The following is a 19,688-nucleotide window of genomic DNA, read 5'->3' as shown; positions in this document are numbered from 1 at the left end:
CTTTTTTAAAATTTGGAAACAGGGTCTCTTAAGCATGTGCCACCACGCCCAGCTTTATTCTTTATTTTGAAAAAAAAATTTTTTTTTTGGAGAACTGGAGACTGAACCCAGGAGCCTTCTACTTCCAAGCTATACCCCCAGCCATTTTTGTTTTGGGGTGTGTATGTGTGTGTGTGTGTGTGTGTGTGTGTGTGTGTGTGTTACAGGGAATAGAACCCAGGGGCATTCTACCTCTGAGCTACACCCCAACCCTCTTTTTTATTTTTTTGGTGGTACTGGGGTTCCTGGAAACCCTTCTGCCTCCGGATTACACTCCCAGACCTAATTTTTATATATTTTTTTTATTTGGAAACAGGGTCTCTTAAGTCAGCACAGCTGGCTTCGAACCTGCACGATCCTCCTGTCTCCGCCTCCCAAGTGCGGGGATTACAAGCGTGCGCCACCACGCCCAGCTTATTCTTTATTTTTTGAAACCGGGTCTCACTGAGTTGCAAAGGGCCGCACTAAATAGCTGAGGCTGTCCTCGAACTGTGATCCTCCTGTCTCATCCTCCCAAATGCTGGGCTTACAAGTGTGCATCACCACGCCCGGATCCATTCTTTATATTCTTTCTTTCTTTCTCTCTTTCTTTCATTCTTTCTCCCTTTCTTTTTTTGTGGTATTGGGGGTGGAACCCAGGGGCATTCTACCCCCAAGCTACACCCCCTGCCCAATTTTTTATTCTTTATTTTGAAACAGGCTCTCCCTGAGTTGCGGAGGGCCTCACTAAGTAGCTGAGGCTGTCCGTGAACCACAATCCTCCGGTCTCAGCCTCCCAAATTCTGGGATTACAAGCATGTGCCACCACACCCGACTTATTCTTTATTTTTTGAAACAGGGTTTCACTGAGTTGCAAAGGGCCTCACTAAATAGCTGAGGCTGTCCTCGAACTGTGATCCTCCTGTCTCAGCCTCCCAAGTGCTAGGATTACAAGTGTGCGCCACCACGCCCGGCTCATATTTTTTATTCTTTATTTTGAAACAGGCTCTAAGTTGTGGACAGCCTAAGTGGCTGAGGCTGGCCACGAACCCATGATCCTCCTGTCTCAGCCTCCCAAGTACTGAGATTACAAGTGTGCGCTACCACGCCCAGCTTTAATTTTATTTTAGAAACAGGATCTTGCTAGGTTGATGAAAGTCTCACAACTTGCTGAGGCTGTCCTTGAACCTGCAATTCTCCTGTCTCAGACTCCTAAGCCCTGAGATGACAGGCTCGCGCCACCATCCCCAGGACTTTTTAAATTTGCTTTAAAAGGTTAAAATAGAGACTGAGAAAGGCAGAGGACCAGCCCAGAGTCTCAGCAATAAGCCAGGCTCACTCCTCCGTCATTCCTGGGAAGCCAGGAGCCAGCTCCTCACCACCCCGGCGCCTGTCCCCATCCCAGTGCGCACCCTACCGGCACCTACCAGGCAGTCCACCTTGGTGACGTGCCGGGCCAGCGTGCGGGCGTCCACCTCCGACAGCAGCTCCTTGACCTTGCGCAGGAGGCCCACCTCCAGCGGCCGGTTATCCTTCGGGATCAGGAGGGACTGGAAGGTGGCGGGGCTGAAGGAAGAGGTGGCTTCCACAATGGGGACTGTGAAGGCCTTGCCCCGGTCCCCTTCGGGGGCCCCATTTTCTGACAGTTCTTTTAGCTTTTCTCCATGGCTCCTGGCCTGCCGGCTGGAGACTTCTGCTGCGGCCCACTCCCGGCTGCCCCGGATGGGGGGCTGCAGCTGGCAGTAGTGGCCGGAGTCCGGGTCGCTGTAGCTGCTGAGGGACGGGGATGGGGAGGCTTTGCAGAGGGTGTGTGAGGGGCTGGTGTGAGAGCCCTTGTCCGACTCCCCAGGGGGCTTCGTGGCACTTCCTGGACACAGCTGGGGCTCGCTGGAGCGGCGGGCGACGGGGGAGGCAGGCAGCGCTGTGGCAGAGGGGGCCGCCGGGGTGGTGTGGACGCGGGTTACTGCAGAGAGGAAGAGCGAGAGGCCTAGTTACCTCCGCTGCCTGCCACCGTGAGCTTCCGCACCCCTGTGCCCCAAAGGATGACTCCAGCCGGCCGGCCATGGTGGCGCACGTTGCAATCCCAGTACTTGTGAGACTGAGACAGGAAGATTATAGGTTTGAAGTCAGCCTCAGACCTTCAGTGGGACCCTCAACAACTTAGGGAGATGCTGTTTCAAAATAAAAATAAAAAGCCGGGCGTGGTGGCGCACGCTTGTAATCCCCGCGCTTGGGAGGCGGAGACAGGAGGATCCCACAGGTTTGAAGCCAGCCGCGCTGGCTTAAGAGACCCTGTTTCCAAATAAAAATATAAAATAGGTCTGGGAGTGTAGCCCGGAGGTAGAAGGGCTTCCCAAAGCCCCAGTACCACAAAAATAAATAAATAAATAAATAAATAAATAAAATAAAAAGGTCTGGGGATGCAGCTCAGTGGCTGAGGCTGGCCACGAACCCATGATCCTCCTGTCTCAGCCTTCCAAGTACTGAGACTACAAGCGTGTGCCACCACACCCAGCTTTAGTTTTATAATCCATAGTGCCAGAAAGAAAGGAAAGAAAAGAAAAAAGAAAAGGAAAGAAAGAAAGAAAGAAAGAAAGAAAGAAAGAAAGAAAGAGGAGGGAGGGAGGGAGGAAGAAGAAAGAAAGAAACTAAGAAAGAAAAAGAAAGAAAAAAGTTCAGGGCTCTATACTTTCCACTTAGTCTCAGTTTTGCTGTAAACCTTAAACTGCTCTAAACAATAAAACTTACTTACAAAAAAAAAAAAGAGGCCAAGCTGGACCAGCCTGGTTGGAAGCCGCGCTTTGGACCTAGGAATACACTACGTCATCACGTTCCGTGGAGAGCTGGCCGGCGGGGCTGAGCTTCGTCACGTGGGCGCCCGGCACAGTCTTGGGGCTTGGACCCATTCCACGGCTCTAGCGGGCTTGGGTCCATGCAAGTATATAAGATCACTTCACGCATAGTACCTGGCACCTAACGGGCTCAGTGTCATTGTGCCAAGCGGCGAACACCTGTAATCCTAGCCACTCGGGGCGCCGAGGCAGGAGAATTGCCAGTTCCAGGCCAGACTGAGCAGTTTAGTGAGGCCTTGTCTCAAAATAAAAAATAAGGAGCCGGGCATGAGGGCACATGCCTATGACCCAGTATTTGGGAGGCTGAGACAGGAGAATCGCAGGTTTGAGGATAGCCTCAGCAGTGCAGCCAGACTCGTCACCAACCTAGCGAGATCCTGCTTCAAAAACAAAAACTAAAAAGAACTGGGGATGTAGCTCAGAGATAGAATGTTCCTGGGTTCAATCCCCAGAACCACAATAATAAAATAAAAAGGGCTGAGAATGTGGCTTCGTGTGCTAGAGGGCTCCCAGGTTAAATCCCCAGTAGTGAAAAATAAAAGTTATCATGGAATAACTGAATACACAAGCCATGGATATAGGTGTGAATAGCAACAGTTCTGCCTGGAGGCACACGTGTGTGAGTGTGTGTGTGCGTGCGTGTGTGTGTGCGTGCGTGCGTGCGTGCGTGTGTGTGTGTGTTACTGGGGGTGGAACCCAGGGGCTTTTCTACCTCCGGGCTATACTCCCAGACCCATTTTATACTTTATTTGGAAACAGGGTCTCACTAAGTTGCTGAGAGCCTCACTAAGTAGCTGAGGCTGGCTTCGAACCTGTGATCCTCCTGTCTCAGGCTCCCAAGCACTGGAATTATAAGCGTGCACCACCACACCTGGCTGGCTAAAGGCTTTTAAAATAAAATTTTGCAAGGCATTGCTCTCAGAAAAAAGGCAGAAACACACACCATGGCCCAGGGTAAGAGAAATCACCAAAGACAGACACTCCCCATGGGGCCTCCCTTCTGCAATCCATACCGGTGCTGTAGGCAGGGGAGCTGGGGCTCTCGGAGATGGGGGACAGGGGTGAGTGCAGGTCTGGGATCTGGTCCATGCTCAGGGCGCAGTTCCGGATAGAGTCCCGAGGGGGGGGCAGCGACGTGCTGTGAACAGAGAGCTTCCTGAGCAGGAGCCCGGAGGTGGGGGCCTCAGCCCATTTCTGGGACCCCCACCTCTGCCCCCTGAACTTCAGAGGCAAAAAAGGCCTCAAGTCTGAGCTCCTCCTGTTCCAACCTCCCAAGTACTAGGACTGCAGGCATGCATCACCCTGCCTGGTTTGGTTCTAATTTTGATTATCCCACTCTGACTACCCTCTTTCTCTTTCTTTCTTTCTTTCTTTCTTTCTTTCTTTCTTTCTTTCTTTCTTTCTTTCTTTCTTTCGATAATGGAGTTCCTGGAAACCCTTCTACCTCCAGGTTGCACTCCCAGACCTATTTTTATACTTTTTTATTTGGAAACAGGGTCTCTTAAGCCAGTGAGGCTGGCTTCAAACCTGCGCGATCCTCCTGTCTCCGCCTCCCAAGAGCGGGGATGACAAGCTTGCGCCACCATTCCCGGCTTGACTTCCCCCTTTCTGAGCCTATTTCCTCATTTATAAACTGGGGTGGGGGGGAGTGGAAGTTGACAGGATTGAGCAGGGCCAGCTCAGCACCAGCCAGGCACAGGAGGGTTGCAGGAGCCAGCAGCCATTGTGGCTTCTGCTGGGAACTAAGGTCTGGCCTCACCCAGCTCCAGGGACAAGCGGGTGTTGCTGAAATGTCGATGGGAACATTCTGTCCCCGGGCAGGGGTCTCACACTGCAAAGCCCTTCGTTCCGTGCTGCGCTGGCCTCACTACCAGGGCCCTTGGGGAGGTGGCATCCAGCCCAAGTCCCCTCAGGTCAGACTGGTACCCAGGGCTCATCCTTGGCCAGGGAGGGCTGCTGGAATGCCAGCCCTTTCAAGGTGAATGCAGGGAGGGTCAAGGGCACCTGGCCAGCAAAGGGCGGCAGCAGGGACCTGCCTCGGTGTGAACTTCCTCCTGTCCCTTCCCCCAGCACACCCAGACTCCAGGGGAGCCATGTCACCCAGCTGGGTGCTGCTGGGCCTCCCCTTCCACCAGCACTCATACCCACACCCCTGATAGCAGGAGCCCCGCGGGGGGCCCCGGCTGACCTGGTGGGGCAGCCCTCGCTGCGGGTGACCTTGTCGGCCGTGAGTCCGTCGGTCATGGTGACGCTGCGCCGCTTCATGTGGCCGCCCTTGGTGCCCGAGGGGCTGGCGGGACTCTTGGCTCCGGCCTGGGTCAGGCCATAGCTGGCCTCCAGGTAGCGCAGCGGGAAGGTGCGGTTGACCGGGCAGTAGATGATGGCGCCGCTCTGCTCCGACACGGCCTTGCGGCTGCCCACGTGGTAGCGCACCAGGGCGGGCACGTGGTCGAAGCTCTCCTGCTCGAACAGGTACTGAATGTGCGTGTAGCTCTCGCCCGCCTTCACCACCACCTTGTTGATCTTGAAGTGCAGGGCCTGGTTGCGCCAGCGGCAGGTGAGCACGTAGTCGCCCAGGCTGGTGAGCGAGTCCCGGATGAGAAAGTCACCATTGCGCTGCACCAGGGTCTCCGAGACCTGCGGGGGGCGCGGGGAGGCTGAAGGAGCGGGCCAGGGCCAGGCGGCGGTGACTCGGCCCGGGGGACACCGAGGCCCCAGGGACAAAGGCGCCAGCGAACAGAGACAGTTAAAGTCTGCAATCAGGCGCACATGACCCCGTGGCAGAGGGAGCATCGCAGCCCTCGGTGGGGGCCACGGAGGCTCGGGCAGGGGAGGACGTGGCACCCTGGATGGAGGTCTGGAGGTGCTGGGGTCACCTTGATCTGAGAGTCGGTCTCAAGGCTGCTCCTCTCAGGGTTCTCACGAGGAGAGTGACCTCCAGGTCTTGGTCCCTACAAACACTCGGGATCTGGCTTCTACTCTGAATCTTTGCTCCTCGTCCACACCCAGACCCACCAGCCCTACAGGGAAGCCACCATCTCTGTGTCCTTGTTGTACAAGACGGGGCACAGTTAGTGCATGCCAAGGTTTATGGTGGGAGTAAAAGAAGGCACAGGTCTATAGCTTATAAAAAGCACAGCCTGGAGGACAGCATGGTGGTGCACGCCTGTAATCCCAGCACTTGGGAGGCAGAGATAGGGGGATCGCAGTTTCGAGACCACCCTCATGAGTCCAATAAGACTCTTTTTCAAAGTACAAAATAAAATGGGTCCAGGGGTATAGCTCAGAGGTGGAATGCCCCTGGGTTTAACTCCCAGGATCCTGAAAATAAAAAATAAAATAGGGCTGGGGGTGTAGCTCAGAGGCAGAATACCCCTGAGTTCAATCCCCAGTATAAATAAATAAATGATGCCGGGTGTGGTGGCGCACGCTTGTAATCCCAGCATTCGGGAGGCTGAGACCTGGAGGATCGCGGTTCGCGGACAGCCTCAGCTACTTAGTGAGGGCCTCTGCAACTCACTGAGACCCGGTTTCAAAATAAAGAATAAAAAATAGGGCTGGGGGTGTAGCTCGGAGGTCGAATGCCCCTGGGTTTCATCCCCAGACCCGCAAAAATAAATAAATAAATAAATAAATGATTAATAATAAATAAATAAATAAATAAAATGGGGCTAGGAGTGTAGCTCAGAAGTAGAAGGCCCTTTGGGCTCAATACCCAGTAACACACACACACACACATACACACACACACACACACACACACCAGAAACTCAACTTGACCCAAACTGAGTAGCCCAATAATATTCACTATACTCACAAACAAAACACACAAGAGGTTGCTACATGGGCCAAAAACAACAAAAGTAACGACAACTAATTCATCGAGCTCCCTGGCATCAGGCACCATTTAATTTTCACAACAACCCTTCGAGGTAAGGTCAGGTGCTATGAATTGTCTTCCATTTCATAGATGGAGACACAGACTCAGGGTTCAGTGAAGCTGCACACACAGCCAGGGAATGGCAGGCCTCACCGCGTCTCCGTCTGCTCCAGCCGGGCCTGGGGCTGACCACGGCAAGGAGGAAGGCCGGGCCGCCGTCCCAGGCCCGGGGCTCACCTCGCGGGGGATGCGGCCGTGGTACCAGGCATGGCTGCGGAGGTCTGTGCTGCTGAGTTTGAGTTCTTCCTCCAGCTCCTTGTGCAGCTTCTCTGGCGATGAGTCCAGGATGTACTTCTCCTTGGAAAACTGGGTGGGAGACAGCAAAGGTCAGCGTCCAAGCCGAAACCCCTTCTTTTCTCCCTCCCAACCTCACGGCTCCCCAAATGGACTCCTTCAGTCCTGGAGCACTGGGAACACTAAGGCAGGTGCTAGTAAGGTCCTGCTGGGCCACTCAGTTTGGACCCTCACCCATGGGTCCCTATCCCAGCTGGAGCAAAGAAATCGCAATTCCATTCCACTGAACCATGCAAAGAAATCTGTTTCATTCCACTAAACCACGCCAAAAAAAACCCTTAATTCATTCCACTAAATCATGCCTGCTGTATTGTGGCTCTGTACAAATCATGGTTGTGTGTTATGTGCCAGGGACAGCAGTGGGTGATAAACTAAGCCCTGTCCCCAAGGAGGCCCCAGGCCTAGGCGAGCAAAGCAGCGCCGGAGTGGATCGCAAGGATCGCAGTCAGCACCACGGCGCTGGACAGCGACAGAGCCGCGCCTTCCCTAAGGGAGGAGGGCAGGGCCGGAGGTGGGGCTCTGGGAAGGCTGCCTGGAGGGGACCAGACACAGAACCGCTCCTAACGTACCAGGGGCGCCAAGCGGATCTTGAGCTGAGGGGACGGGGGATTCCTACAGGCGAATCTGGGAGGAGAGGCGGCAGGTACCACAGGTGGACGGAAACTGCCGGTGGTCCAGGATACATTCTGGGATGGTGGAGTATACAGTGTGGGGGTGGGGAAGGCGACCATAAGCAGGGACAGAGGACCCCACGTGGACATTTTAATGTTGGTATACTGGGGACTGAACACAGGGGCATTCTACCTCCAAGCTACACCACTCCCAAACCTATTTTACTTTTTCCTTAAAATCAGGATCTTGCTGAGTTGCTGAAGTTGTTCTCAAAGCTGCGATCCTCCTGTCTCATCCTCCCAAGGACTGGAATTACAGGTGTGTACTAACACACCCAGCTTCCTCTCCGACATCTTCATTGACCTTTAGGATTTCCCCAAGTTCTTCCCCATTTGTAATCCCAGATATAGAGAAACTGCAGCCCAGCTGGGAAAGTCCACAGCCACTTTGGGGAGGGCACGCCCCGGACCCCAGCCTTCCACCTGCCCGAGGGGGGCATTCTTGGTCTCCCGGTTACTGTGGGAAGAGATTACAGGTGACCCGACCCCAGGGTCCTAAGATCAGTGGAAGGGAAGTCCTCACTGTCCAGTGCCCCCATCACGAAGCCCAGACCGCCCTGTGCCCCCGAGTTAACTCAGTTTCTTCCTCAGTAAAATGGGTGGATGACAGAACCTGCCTCACCTCCTGGCCAGGATGAAAGCGGTGTTGCTGCTGCTGTGGAGAGACATCCTTGTCACTGTGTGGACCTTCCTCTCCCTTCAGTCCCCCATGAGTCCCTATCTCCAAGGCAGATAGATCCCAGAGCCAGCCAGCAGGGCACAGAGGAGTGCGCGGGACGGTGAGTCCCCACCCCTCCGGGACCCTGCAGTCTACTCCCCATGGCCCGAGACCTCAGCGCTCAGAGCCTCGCTCCGCCCTCTGCTGCATCTGCTCCAGGGACACCCCGATCCCCAGCTCCAGAGAGACCTGGAACCTCTGATGTCATTCATTCAATATTGACTCAGCCCCCCCCCCAGCCCTGCGCTAGGGGGCTCAGACCCCAAGGTGACCAGAACAGGGCTCTGCCTGCAGAAGCCCACACACACATGACAACCAATTCCAAGGCCTCTGAACGTTCAGAGATGCACAGAGAACCACCCACCACCACCACCAAGTCAGGCAGGGGCAGTCAGGGCCCTTCCCTGAGAAGGTGATGTTTTCACTGAGGCCCGAAGGGGATGGAGGAGGCAGGCGGAAGCTTGGGGCGGGGGCAGGGGAAGCCTGGGGGAGGAGGGTGGCCGCCCTGGGGGCAGACCCAAGGGCTGGGGGGTGGGGAGAAGCTTTGAAGGGGCCGTGGGGGGCAGGGCAGGCCCAGCAGGGCTGTGAGGCTGCCCTGGGGAGCTGGGGCTTAACCGGGGCCACAGTGGATAGGTAAGTGTCGGGGCAGGTTCCATCCACTTGTGAAGACTGGTCTACGTGTTCCAGGCAATGGCGGGTGGGGTGTGGTGTGAGGACAGGGAGCAGGGTGGGGAGGTTAGATGATCAGAGACCGTGTGGGGAAGAGGCGGAGGGGTGAGAGAGACCACCTGGGAACCTGGGAGGATGACGGGGCACTCTTTGGGGTGGGTAAGGCGTGGGCAGGAGAGTTTGGCAGTGGGCCTGTGAAAAACCGGGCCTGGAGGAGCCCGCGGGGCTCTGGGGACAAACGGGGGCCCGAGTGGCTTGCAGCGCTCATGGGAAAGGCAGGGCCTGAGACGGGAAGTGTGCACATCTCTGTCCATGGTAGATACCTCAGGAGGGCAGGGCGGCCTAAGGCTGAGCTGACTTGGTCTTTAGGACCCCCACGCATCCCCCAGGGGTCTCCTGCCTCCCGGAGCCCCTCCTGCTCCTTTGCTCAGAAGTTCTCACACCAGCTCAGGCTCCCCTCCCGATGCCACACCAGACCCTGGGGAGGGGACAGCGGAGGCCTGCGAGCAACAGAACGGGAACCGGCCTTCTGGGGTCCTTGGCAAAGGGCATGGACTGGGAACTTCCCCCAGTTCCTGGCTGAAGCTAGGGGACCTGGAGCAGAGACGGGGAGGAGGCCTGTGCTAAGACCCTGGCCCCAAGAGTGGCACCGTGTGACCTTGAGCCGGTCACTTCCCCTCTCTGGGCCTGGGCAGCCTCATGGGTAAAAGGGCACTGGGCGGCTGGGCTCCTCTTTTCCAGCACTAATCAATGGCAAGAGAGAGTTGGGCAGGGGGACCAACTTGGTCCCACACATCTGAGGGCGGGGAGCACTGGGGTTCCGGTGCCCTCCTCCTCAACATCTACTCGAGGGTCCCCAGCTCCCAAGAGTTGGGGAGGGGGTTGGGGTGCGAATGCAGCATCCCTGAGCCCGGCGCCCTGCTATTGGCCAGAGATGATCTCACCGCCTCCCGGCCTGCGCGCACCTGATTGGCCAGTGCCGGGATGCTGCGCTCGCTGCCGGCGGGGCCGTCATTCAGGCGGGCTCCGAGCCTGTGTGTGAGCCTGCGGGAGCGCAGAGGTGACGCGCCCCGCGTCCCCCAAGGGGCCCAAAGGCAGGAGCGTGGAGACCCCCGGTCAGGGGCTTAACCCCTTCCCACCAGCCCGCGCCCAGCAACCCCGTCTAACTCTCTTAGGTACCCCGACCCCCAAGCCAAGCCATCCCAGTTGATGCTCCGCAGAGAGGCGGGGTCCAGGTCCTCCCCTCCACCCCCTTCCGTTTAACCCACTCTCCGCCACAGCGCGGTCCCGCACTGCCCGGCCAGCTGGGCGGGGAGACCGTCCCCCACGCTTGCCCGAGCCCACCTCCAAGGCAGGGGGTGGCAGGTGCTCTGCCCGCAGCCCCGGCACCCGGAGCACGCCCCCAGCTTCCCGCCCCTAACTCAGCCTTCAGACCCTAGCCCGGCGCCCCCGTACAATGGGGAGCCGGGCGGCCCGGGTCAGCCGCAGGGCCAGAGTGCCGGCGGGAGGACCCCAACTCCGGGTGACCCTGCCCCGGCTCTGCCCTTCCTGCGGGGGAGGCAGGAGCGGACCGCAGCCCCGGAGTCCCCGAGTGGCCCGGGGCGAGCCGGCGGCCCCGCCCCCTCCCCTGCCGGCCACCCTGGGGTCCCGCTCCGGGCTGCGGCTCGGCGGAGCAGCCAGGGGTCCCGGCCGGCGCCCCTCACCTGCACCTGCACGAAGGAGCCGCGGTAGAAGCAGCAGGCGGCGGCCGACAGGGCGCTCCACAGGCTGCAGCGCTCCGTCATGGTGCGGCGGGCCGGGGACCACCGCGCGGGGGCCGGGGCCGGGGGCCGGGGGCCGGGGCCGGGGGCCGGGGCCGGGGGCCGGGGGCCGGGGCGCGGGACCGGGCTGGGCACCGGCTGCGCGTGCCTCTCGGCGGCGCGATTACCTCATCCCTAGTCGGGGGAGGAGCGGGGAGGCGGGGCGGGGAGACCCCACCCTCCGGCCGGGAGGGGAGGGGGCCATTGTTCCTCCCTCCGCCCGCCCCCGGCCCAGCCCCTCGCCCCTCGCGCTCCAGCTGCGCACCGGCGCCGCCTGGAGTGGGGGGCCGGGGGCGCGCGAGGACCTGCAGGGGACGTCACGGGGGCAGCGGGGTGGAGAGGGGCTCCTGGGCCGCGATGGGGGGCTCCTGCCGCCCCCACTCGCCGCACCTCCCCGTGACCCGGGGCGGGCAGGGACTTTGAATTCAATCGCATCTAAAGCTGGAAAGATCCCTGCCTGTGTCCGACCAAATCCTTTGTGACCAGATCTGCCAGGGGCCGGGGTCTCTCCGCCTCATCTGGAGTGGCACAAGGTCTAGCCTGGCCGCTCCGGGTGCGCACGGTCAGCGGGACTCAGTGGTCAGGGGCAGGCCTGGGGCCAACGCTCCGCTCCCCTAACTCTCGGCGCCCCCAGCCCCGGGCCCACCTCCGCAAGCCCCGCCTGGCTCCGGCGAGCGGGGAGCCGGGGGCGCTGCTCGAAGCCGCGCGGACCCCCAGAACTTCAGGAGCCGGGCTGAGCCGCTCGCGAATGGCCAGGCGTAAAGTGAGAGCTCAGGAAGTGCACGCTATTGTTTTCCGGCTCCGTGTCTCAAAGGCTTCTTTGCCCCAGGATCACAAGCTCTTCAAGGCAAAGGGAGCCTTCGCTGTTCTGCGTCGGCCAGGCCTGGCCCCAAACCGTACTACCCCGGGCAGGTGGACCCCCAGGGGTTCATGCTCTGGGCTTGGAGTCTGCAACTTCATGGCCTTGGGATTTTAGAATCCTTGCCTTAGAATCAAAGGATTCACATCAGTTTTGGAAGCTGTCTCTTCCAAGGCAGGAATGGAGTTTGGAAAGCCACTGATTCCAGCCTTCATGGAGGCTTGAAACTCAACTAGCATTCTTTGACTTTAGCCTTTGGGGGTTGTTAATCAGTTCCAGTGAATAGGTATAAGTGTGTTTGTGGGGAGTACTGAGGACTGGGAACCCAAGGGTGTTCTACTTCCAAATGACACCCAACCTTATTTATTTTTTAGCTTTATTTATTTATTTATTTATTTATTTATTTTGGTACTGGGGATTGAGCTCAAGGGCAATCTACGATTGAGCTACATACACCCCCAGCCCTATTTTTTATTTTTATTTTGAAACAGGGCATCAGTGGGTTGATTAGCCTCACTACTTGGGAAGGCTGTAGTGAGATTCAAATTTTCAATTCTACTTGTGTCAGCCTCCCAAATACTGGGATTACACGTTTGTGCCACGACACCTGGCTTTTTATTTATTTATGTGTTTACTTATTAGTACTGGGAATTGGACCTAGGGGATTCTACCTCTGAGCTATACCCCTAGAATGCTTTTTTTTTTTTTTTTTTTTTTTTGGTACTGGGTACTGGGGATGCAACCCAGGGGCATTCTACCTCTGAGATATACCCCTCAGCCATATTTTCTTTTTCTTCTCTTTCCTCCTCCTCCTCCTCCTCCTTCTCCTCCTCCTCCTCCTTCTTCCTTCTGCTGCTTCTGCTGTTTTCAATACCCGGGATGCAACCCAGGGGCATTCTATCTCCGAGCTACACCCCCAGCCTGATTTTTTAAATTCTTTATTTATTTATTATTTTTTGGTACTGGGGTTCCTGGAAGCCCTTCTACCTCCGGGCTACGCTCCCAGACCTATTTTTTATAGTTTTATTTGGAAACAGGGTCTCTTAAGCCAGTGCAGCTGGCTTCGAACCTGCAAACTGCGTGATCCTCCTGTCTCTGCCTCCCAAGTGCGGGGATTACAGGCGTGCACCACCACGCCCGGCTTTTTATTTTTTATTTTGAACCAGAGTCTCACTGAGTTGCAAAGGGCCTCACTAAGTAATTGAGGCTATCCATGAACCGGGATCCTCCTGTCTCAGCCTCCTAAATGCTGGGATTACAAGCGTGCGCCACCACACCCGGCTTTTATTTTCATTTTTAAGTAGGATCCTAGGCCAATGAAAGTCTCACTACTTGCCAAGGCGGCCCTTGAACTGTGATCCTCTGCTCAGCCTCCCAAGTACGGGGAGGGATTATAGGTGTGTACAGGAAAGCCTTTACGCCCGGACCATGGAAGAACCCGAAGACCTCATTCAGGGAACGACACCTCTGCCGGTCCCAGTGCTAACACGGAGACTGCACAGAGGTACCCCAAGTGTTAATGTAGTTATCATCACCATCACCACCATCATAGCACTGGGGGCTGAAGTCAGGGATGCTCCATCACTGAGCTACATCCTCGGATTGTTTTGTTTTGTTTTTTGGTACTGGTGATTAAACCTAGTGGCATTCTACCTCCAAACTATAATCCCAGCCATTTTTTTTTTTTTTTTTTTTTTTGGTGGTACTGGGGTTCCTGGAAGCCCTTTTACCTCTGGCCTACACTCCCAGACCTATTTTTTATACTTTTTAAATTTGGAAACAGAGTCTCTTAAGCCAGTGTGGCTGGCTTCGAATCTGCGTGATCTTCCTGTCTCTGCCTCCCAAGCTCGGGAATTAAAAGCATGCGCCACCACGCCCGGCTCACTCATTCTTTTGAAACAGGGTCTCACCAGGCATGGTGGCACATGCGTGTATTTCCAGTACTTGAGAGGCTGAGACAGGAGGATCGCAGGTTTGAGGACAGCCTCGTCAAGTACTGAGACTCTTATCAACCTAGCGAGATTCTGCTTCAAAATAAAAAATAAAATGTCGCTGAGTGCATTCAATCTCCAGTGCCAATAAATAAATAAATAAATAAATAAATAAATAAATAAAAACAAAGAAACAGGTTCTCCCTAGGTTAAAAGTCTCACTAAGTTGCTGAGACTGACTTTGAACCTGTGATCCACTGATTTCAGACTCCGAAGTACTAGGATTACAGGTGTGCTCCAGCTTGCCCAGCTTGCTATTTATTTATTTATTTACACTGAGGATTGAACCCAGGGACATTCTACCTTGGTTTGGTGCTATACCCCAACCCTATTTTATTATTAATTAATTAATTAATTTATTGTGTGTGTGTGTGTGTGTGTGTGTGTGTGTGTGTGTGTTGCTGAGGATTGAACCTAGGGGCATTCTACCTCTAAGATACACTCCCAACCCTAATTTTTATTCTTTTTTCTGTGTGTGGTAGTGGGGATGGAACCCAGGGACATTCTCCCTCTGAGCTACACTCCTGGCCCTATTTTATTCCTTTATTTTGGAACAGGGTCTCACTAAGTTGCGGAGGGCTTCACTAAGTTGCTGAGGCTGGCAGTGAACCTGTGACCCTCCTGTCTCGGCCTCCCAAGTACTGGGATTACAAGTGTGTGTCACCATGCCCAGATATTATGTATATTTATTTATTTTGCTGTACTGGGGATTGAATCCAGGAGCCTTCTACCTCCAAGCTATACCCCCACCCCCATTTTTTATTTTGAAACAGGGCCTCACTAAGTAGCCGAGGCTGTCCATGAACCGAGATTCTCCTGTCTCAGCCTCCCAAGCACTGGGATTATAGGTGCATGCCACAGAGCCTAACTACACCAGTAATAATAATTGTTATTATTTTTGGTACTGGGGATTGAACCCAGGGGCATTCTACCTTTGAGCTACCTCCTCAGCCCTATTTTTTATTCTTTATTTTGAAACAGGGTCTCACTGAGTTGCAGAGGGCCTCAATAAGTAGCTGAGGCTGTCCGCGAACCACGATCCTCCTGTCTCAGCCTCCCAAGTACTGGGATTACAAGCGTGTACCACCACACCTGGCTATTATTTTTATTTTTGAAGCAAAATCTCACTAAATTGTTGAGGGCCTTACTACATACTGAGGCTGGCCGGGCATGGTGGCGCGTGTTTGTAATCCCAGCATTTGGGAGGCTGAGACAGGAGGATTGCACTTTACAGACAGTCTAGCTACTTAGTGAGGAGGCCCTTTGCAACTCAGTGAGACCCCGTTTCAAAATAAAGAATAAAAAATAGGGCTGAGAGTGTAGCTCAGAGGTATAATATTCCTGGGTTCCATCCCTAATACCACACACACACACACACACACACACACACACACACACAATTCCTGAGTCTGGCCTTGAACCTGAAATCATCCTGTCTCAGTCTCCCAAGGATTCCGGGCTGCTCCATCACACCTGGTACAAATCGAGTTCTTGATCAAATTGAGCAGTGCCCAGCGTCTCTGATGGATATGGAAGCCAGCCCTCCCTCCTACTCCTCCCGGCACCAGCGCACAGCAGGTGCTCAATGCCTGGGTGGGACGGAGCTCACAGCCTCTGCCGAGCCCTCCCTGGGTACCAGCCCAGCGCACAGGTGGACGGGGCCTGGTGGTCACAAGCCTGGGGATGCTGAGTTTGGAACCGGCAGAGGATGAATGATGGCGTGTCCAGGAAGAACCTACTGAAGGGGAAACCAGAACCCAGGCCTGCGCCCCGACCCTCCCCTGATGGGGACAGGCGGCGAGGTTTGCCTTGTCGAAGGCTGGAAGGCAGACTGCGGCCTGCATGGACCAGCCCAACAGAGTCCGCTGACCGACCCCAGCTCAGCCCCTCCTACCTGCACGTAGTCGCTGCCGGCCTCCAGCTCCGCAGCAGCCCTGCAGGGAGAGAAGAGAGGTGAGTATCCCCTGCCTGCTCAGAGATAGAATGCCCCGGTTCAAATCCCCAGTACCAAATATATGAAACAAAGTGTCGCTAAGTTGCTGAGGCTGGCCTCAAACCTGCAATCCTGTCTCAGTCTCCCAAGCCCTGAGCAGGCATACCATACCCGGCTGGGGCCTTCTCATGCAGAAGTTATCTGACAGCCGCTCTGTTTTGACATTCTGGGGTTCCTTACTGGTAACTTCCCCTCCTAGAAAGTCCTTCCTGGCATCTAACCATTGTCCCCCAAGCTGCAGCCTGGCAGCAGTCGGCTTCCAAAGCCTTTGGGGTTCTTTCTGTCCAGCATCAGGAGTGAGGTGGAGTAGGGACCCGGCCCCTTCCCCTCCACCCCTTCCCGGGTGAGGTGTCCCATCCCAATGTTTCCGGCCATTCAGGCCCGGAAATCCTCCCACGTCCAGGAACAGATGAACCAGGACACTGGGATCAACCCTCTGCTTCCTGTCCACTTCCCCCTGGGCTCCGGGGCGGGGGCAAGGCCTCGGTGCAGGCACCAGGGATGGCCGAGGCAGGGTGGCCAGAGCCCGTGGGGAGCTCAGGGCGGAGGCCCAGCCAGGAAGCTGGGTTCTGGGCCACGCTTCAACCCCGTCGCCACAGCCTGCCACTGGGCAACACTTGGTATTCCCGGCCATGATGACTGGCCCGTGCACTCGCCTGCACTATTGCCACCGGCCTCCATGTGTGACCCAGGACCTGTGCCAGCCCCGGGGTCCTATAAAGTGAAGGGCAGCCGGGCAAGGTGCCACACGCCTATAATCCCAGCCTTTGGGAGGCGCAGACCTGAGGGTCTCAGCTCGCCGACAGCCTCAGCTATTTAGCAAGGCCCTTCACAACTCAGGGAGACCCTGTTTCAAAAAATTAAAACACTAAAAAATAGGGTTGGGGGGGTAGGTCAGAGGTAGAATGCCGCTACGTTCCATCCCCAGTACCACACACACACACACACAAGTGAGTGAAGGGCAGGCACTTGTAACCAGTACTTGGGAAGCTCAGACAGGAGGAATGCAGTTTCAAGGCCAGCTCAGCTACTTAATGAGGCCTTTGCAATTTAGTGAGACCTGATTTTGTGTGTGTGTGTGTGGTACTGGGGCTGGAACCCAGAGGCTTTCTACCTTTGGTACCTCCGGGCTATACTCCCAGACCTATTTTATATTTTATTTGGAAACAGGGTCTCACTAAGTTGCTGAGAGCCTCACTAAGTAGCTGAGGCTGGCTTTGAACCTGTGCGATCCTCCTGTCTCGGCCTCCCAAGCGCTGGGATTAAAAGCGTGCGCCACCATGCCCGGCTGTGAGACCCTATTTCAAAATAAAGAATAAAAAATAAGGTTGGGGCAGTAGCCCAGAGGTAGAATGCTCCAGGGTTTAACTCCTAGTCCTTCAAAAAACAAACAAGCCAGCTTGGTGGCTGCAGGTTTGTAATCCCAGCCTTTGGGAGGCTGAGACTAAAGAATGGTGGTTCAAGGACAGCCTCAGCTAGTTAGAGGCCCTTTTGCAACTCAGTGAGACCCTGTTTCAAAATAATGAATAAAGCTGGGCATAGTGTAATCCTAGTACTTGGGAGGCTGAGACAGGAGGATCTGGGTTCAAGGCCAGCCTCAGCTACTTAGTGAGGCCCTTTGCAACTCAGTGAGACCCTGTTTCAAAATAAAGAATAAAAAATAGGGCTGGTTGTGTAGCTCGGAGGTAGAATGCCCCTGGGTTCCGTCCCTAGAACCACAAAACAAAATAAAATAAAATAAAGTAAAATGGGGGCAGACGGTGGCTGTCCAGGGCTCAACCCTGTGGCCGGCTCCCTGTGGGCCGGCCCTTCTGATGGCCTCGCCCCTCCTGCAGGCCCAGGCCGCAGGGCGCCCTCTCCCTCCTGCCCCTCCAGCCAGGAGCCCTGTGGTTTCTTTCCTTCTACTGGAATACCTTCCAGCAAGGTAGCTCCTGGGCTCCCTCCCGGCCTACCTCCTACCAAATATTGCCACCAGCACTGTGTCCTCAGGCCTCCAGGGACACCCCTTCCTCTTCCTCCAATTCTGGCCTCCTCAAACTGCTCTACTCCCTACGGCCTCAGGGCCTTTGCAGGGATGTTCCCTCTGTTTGGACTACCCAGCCTTTAGATCTCAGTTTGCTTAGACATTTCTAGAACATTCTCCCTCTGTTATGATCACATCCGGGGATCAAAGCATCCATTTGTGAAGAGCTTGGCTTTGTCAATTAATGAATTAATCAATTAATTTCTGGACTTAAAAGATACTTCCCCTCTGATATCAGTGGTGAAATAAATTAATAAATAATAATAGTGACAACTGAACTAACCCAGGCCCATTAATCAGCCACATTAATTATTTAAATAACCAACCCTGCTAATTGCCTGTATCAACTGATTTGTTCTGATAACTGATGCCACTTATTGCATATATTAGCCTAATTAATTACATTAATGAGCAGTAATTAGAACCATTAGCCTGTATTTCCCCAGTGCATGTTTAAATCTGAACTTCACCTTCAGGACCTGGGGAAGGGACACACCCAGGGGTCCCTGGAGGGGAGGGCGGGGCGCCTGGCCTTGCCCTCTGCAGAGGCCTCCTTTGGGGCTTGCCCGGCACCCGCCCGCCTGCCCCCATCTTCCTCTCTCTGTGGCTCATCTGTGAAGTGGGCACTTTTATTTTATTTTATTGCAGTACTGGGGATTGGACCCAGGGCCATTCTACCTCCAAGCTACACCCCCAGCCCTATTTTTTATTCTTGATTTTGAAACAGGGTCTCACTGAGTTGCAGAGGGTCTCACTAAGTACCTGAGGCTGGCCGCGAACCTGTGATCCTCCGGTCTCAGCCTCCCAAATGTGGGGATTACAAATGTGCATCCCCACACCGGGTTCGAAGTGGGCACATTGTAAGAATCTCCCCAGCCGGGTATGGTGGTGCACGCTTGTAATCCCAGCATTTGGGAGGCTAAGACAGGAGGACTGCTGTTTAAGGACACCCTCAGCTACTACTTAGCCAGGCCCTTTACAACTCAGTGAGATCCTGTTTCAAATAAAGAATAAAGCCGGGCGTGGTGGCGCACGCTTGTCATCCCCGCGCTTGGGAGGCGGAGACAGGAGGATCGCGCAGGTTCGAAGCCAGACACGCTGGCTTAGGAGACCCTGTTTCCAAATAAAAATGTAAAAATAGGTCTGGGAGTGTAGCCCAGAGGTAGAAGGGCTTCCAGGAACTCCAGTACCACAAATAAATAAATAAATAAATAAATAAATAATAAAGAATTTTAAAAAATAGGGCTGGGGGTGTAGTGTGGAGGTAGAATGCCCCGGGGTTCCACCCCCAGTACCAAAAAAATAAATATAATAAGAATAAGAGGAAGGAGGAAGAGGAGGAGGAGGAGGAAGAGGAGGAGGAAGAGGAGGAGGAAGAGGAGGAGGAGGAAGAGGAGGAGGAGGAAGAGGAAGAGGAGGAAAGAGGAGGAGGAAGAGGAGGAGGACAAAGAGGAGGAGGGTGAGAGTAATCGCCCCTTGGTTCCCCGGGGCTCACATGGTGAGGCCCAGGGCTCCCTAGCCCACGCGGGGCTCTCCTTCTACATTTCCCATGCTGCCTTGCTGGGGCCCGAAGTGCCCTTCACAGCGACCTCCACTCTCCTGGGCCAGAGAAGCAACAGGCGCCTGTTGGCTCTGTTCCTCCATGCTTAAGGGCCTTGGGCAAAGAGCGGCGGAGAGCCCGGCCCACCCGGGACGGCAGCAGGCTGTGGCCGCGGGATCCCTGGGAGGGCCTTGGCATGCGCCCTGCCTGGCTTGGCCCCTAGGATGGCCACCACTGACTGGACGTCCTGCTCCTAGGCCTGTCCATTTGCCCAGCAGGAGCTGGAGCGGGCGCCGCAGAGTGGAGCGGGCACTGCAGAGC

General features: G+C 55.3%; 1 protein-coding gene across 6 annotated transcripts in view; it reads right to left on the bottom strand.

Moving 5' to 3' along the window:
- Positions 1-19,688, bottom strand: part of SH2D3C (SH2 domain containing 3C) — a gene marked incomplete at both ends in the record, with an annotated part of 36,738 nt that overhangs the window by 6,800 nt on the left and 10,250 nt on the right. For 2 of the 6 annotated variants that reach the window (XM_080708632.1, XM_080708633.1), the window contains 5 exons: positions 1,446-1,981; positions 3,884-4,008; positions 5,059-5,507; positions 6,988-7,116; positions 15,706-15,745. In XM_080708632.1, coding sequence (XP_080564758.1) covers positions 1,446-1,981; positions 3,884-4,008; positions 5,059-5,507; positions 6,988-7,116; positions 15,706-15,745 — 1,279 coding nt within the window. Of the gene's footprint in view, positions 1-1,445; positions 1,982-3,883; positions 4,009-5,058; positions 5,508-6,987; positions 7,117-10,865; positions 10,947-15,705; positions 15,746-19,688 lie in introns of those variants that run through there. The other 4 variants (XM_080708637.1, XM_080708634.1, XM_080708635.1 and 1 more) reach the window with 4 other exon arrangements.

This window comes from Muscardinus avellanarius, assembly GCF_963383645.1.
Source record: "Muscardinus avellanarius genome assembly, chromosome: 13".
Taxonomy (NCBI): domain Eukaryota; kingdom Metazoa; phylum Chordata; class Mammalia; order Rodentia; family Gliridae; genus Muscardinus; species Muscardinus avellanarius.
The sequence above is the reverse complement of the archived record's forward strand: the minus strand, read 5'-3'. Positions and strand labels throughout refer to the sequence as shown.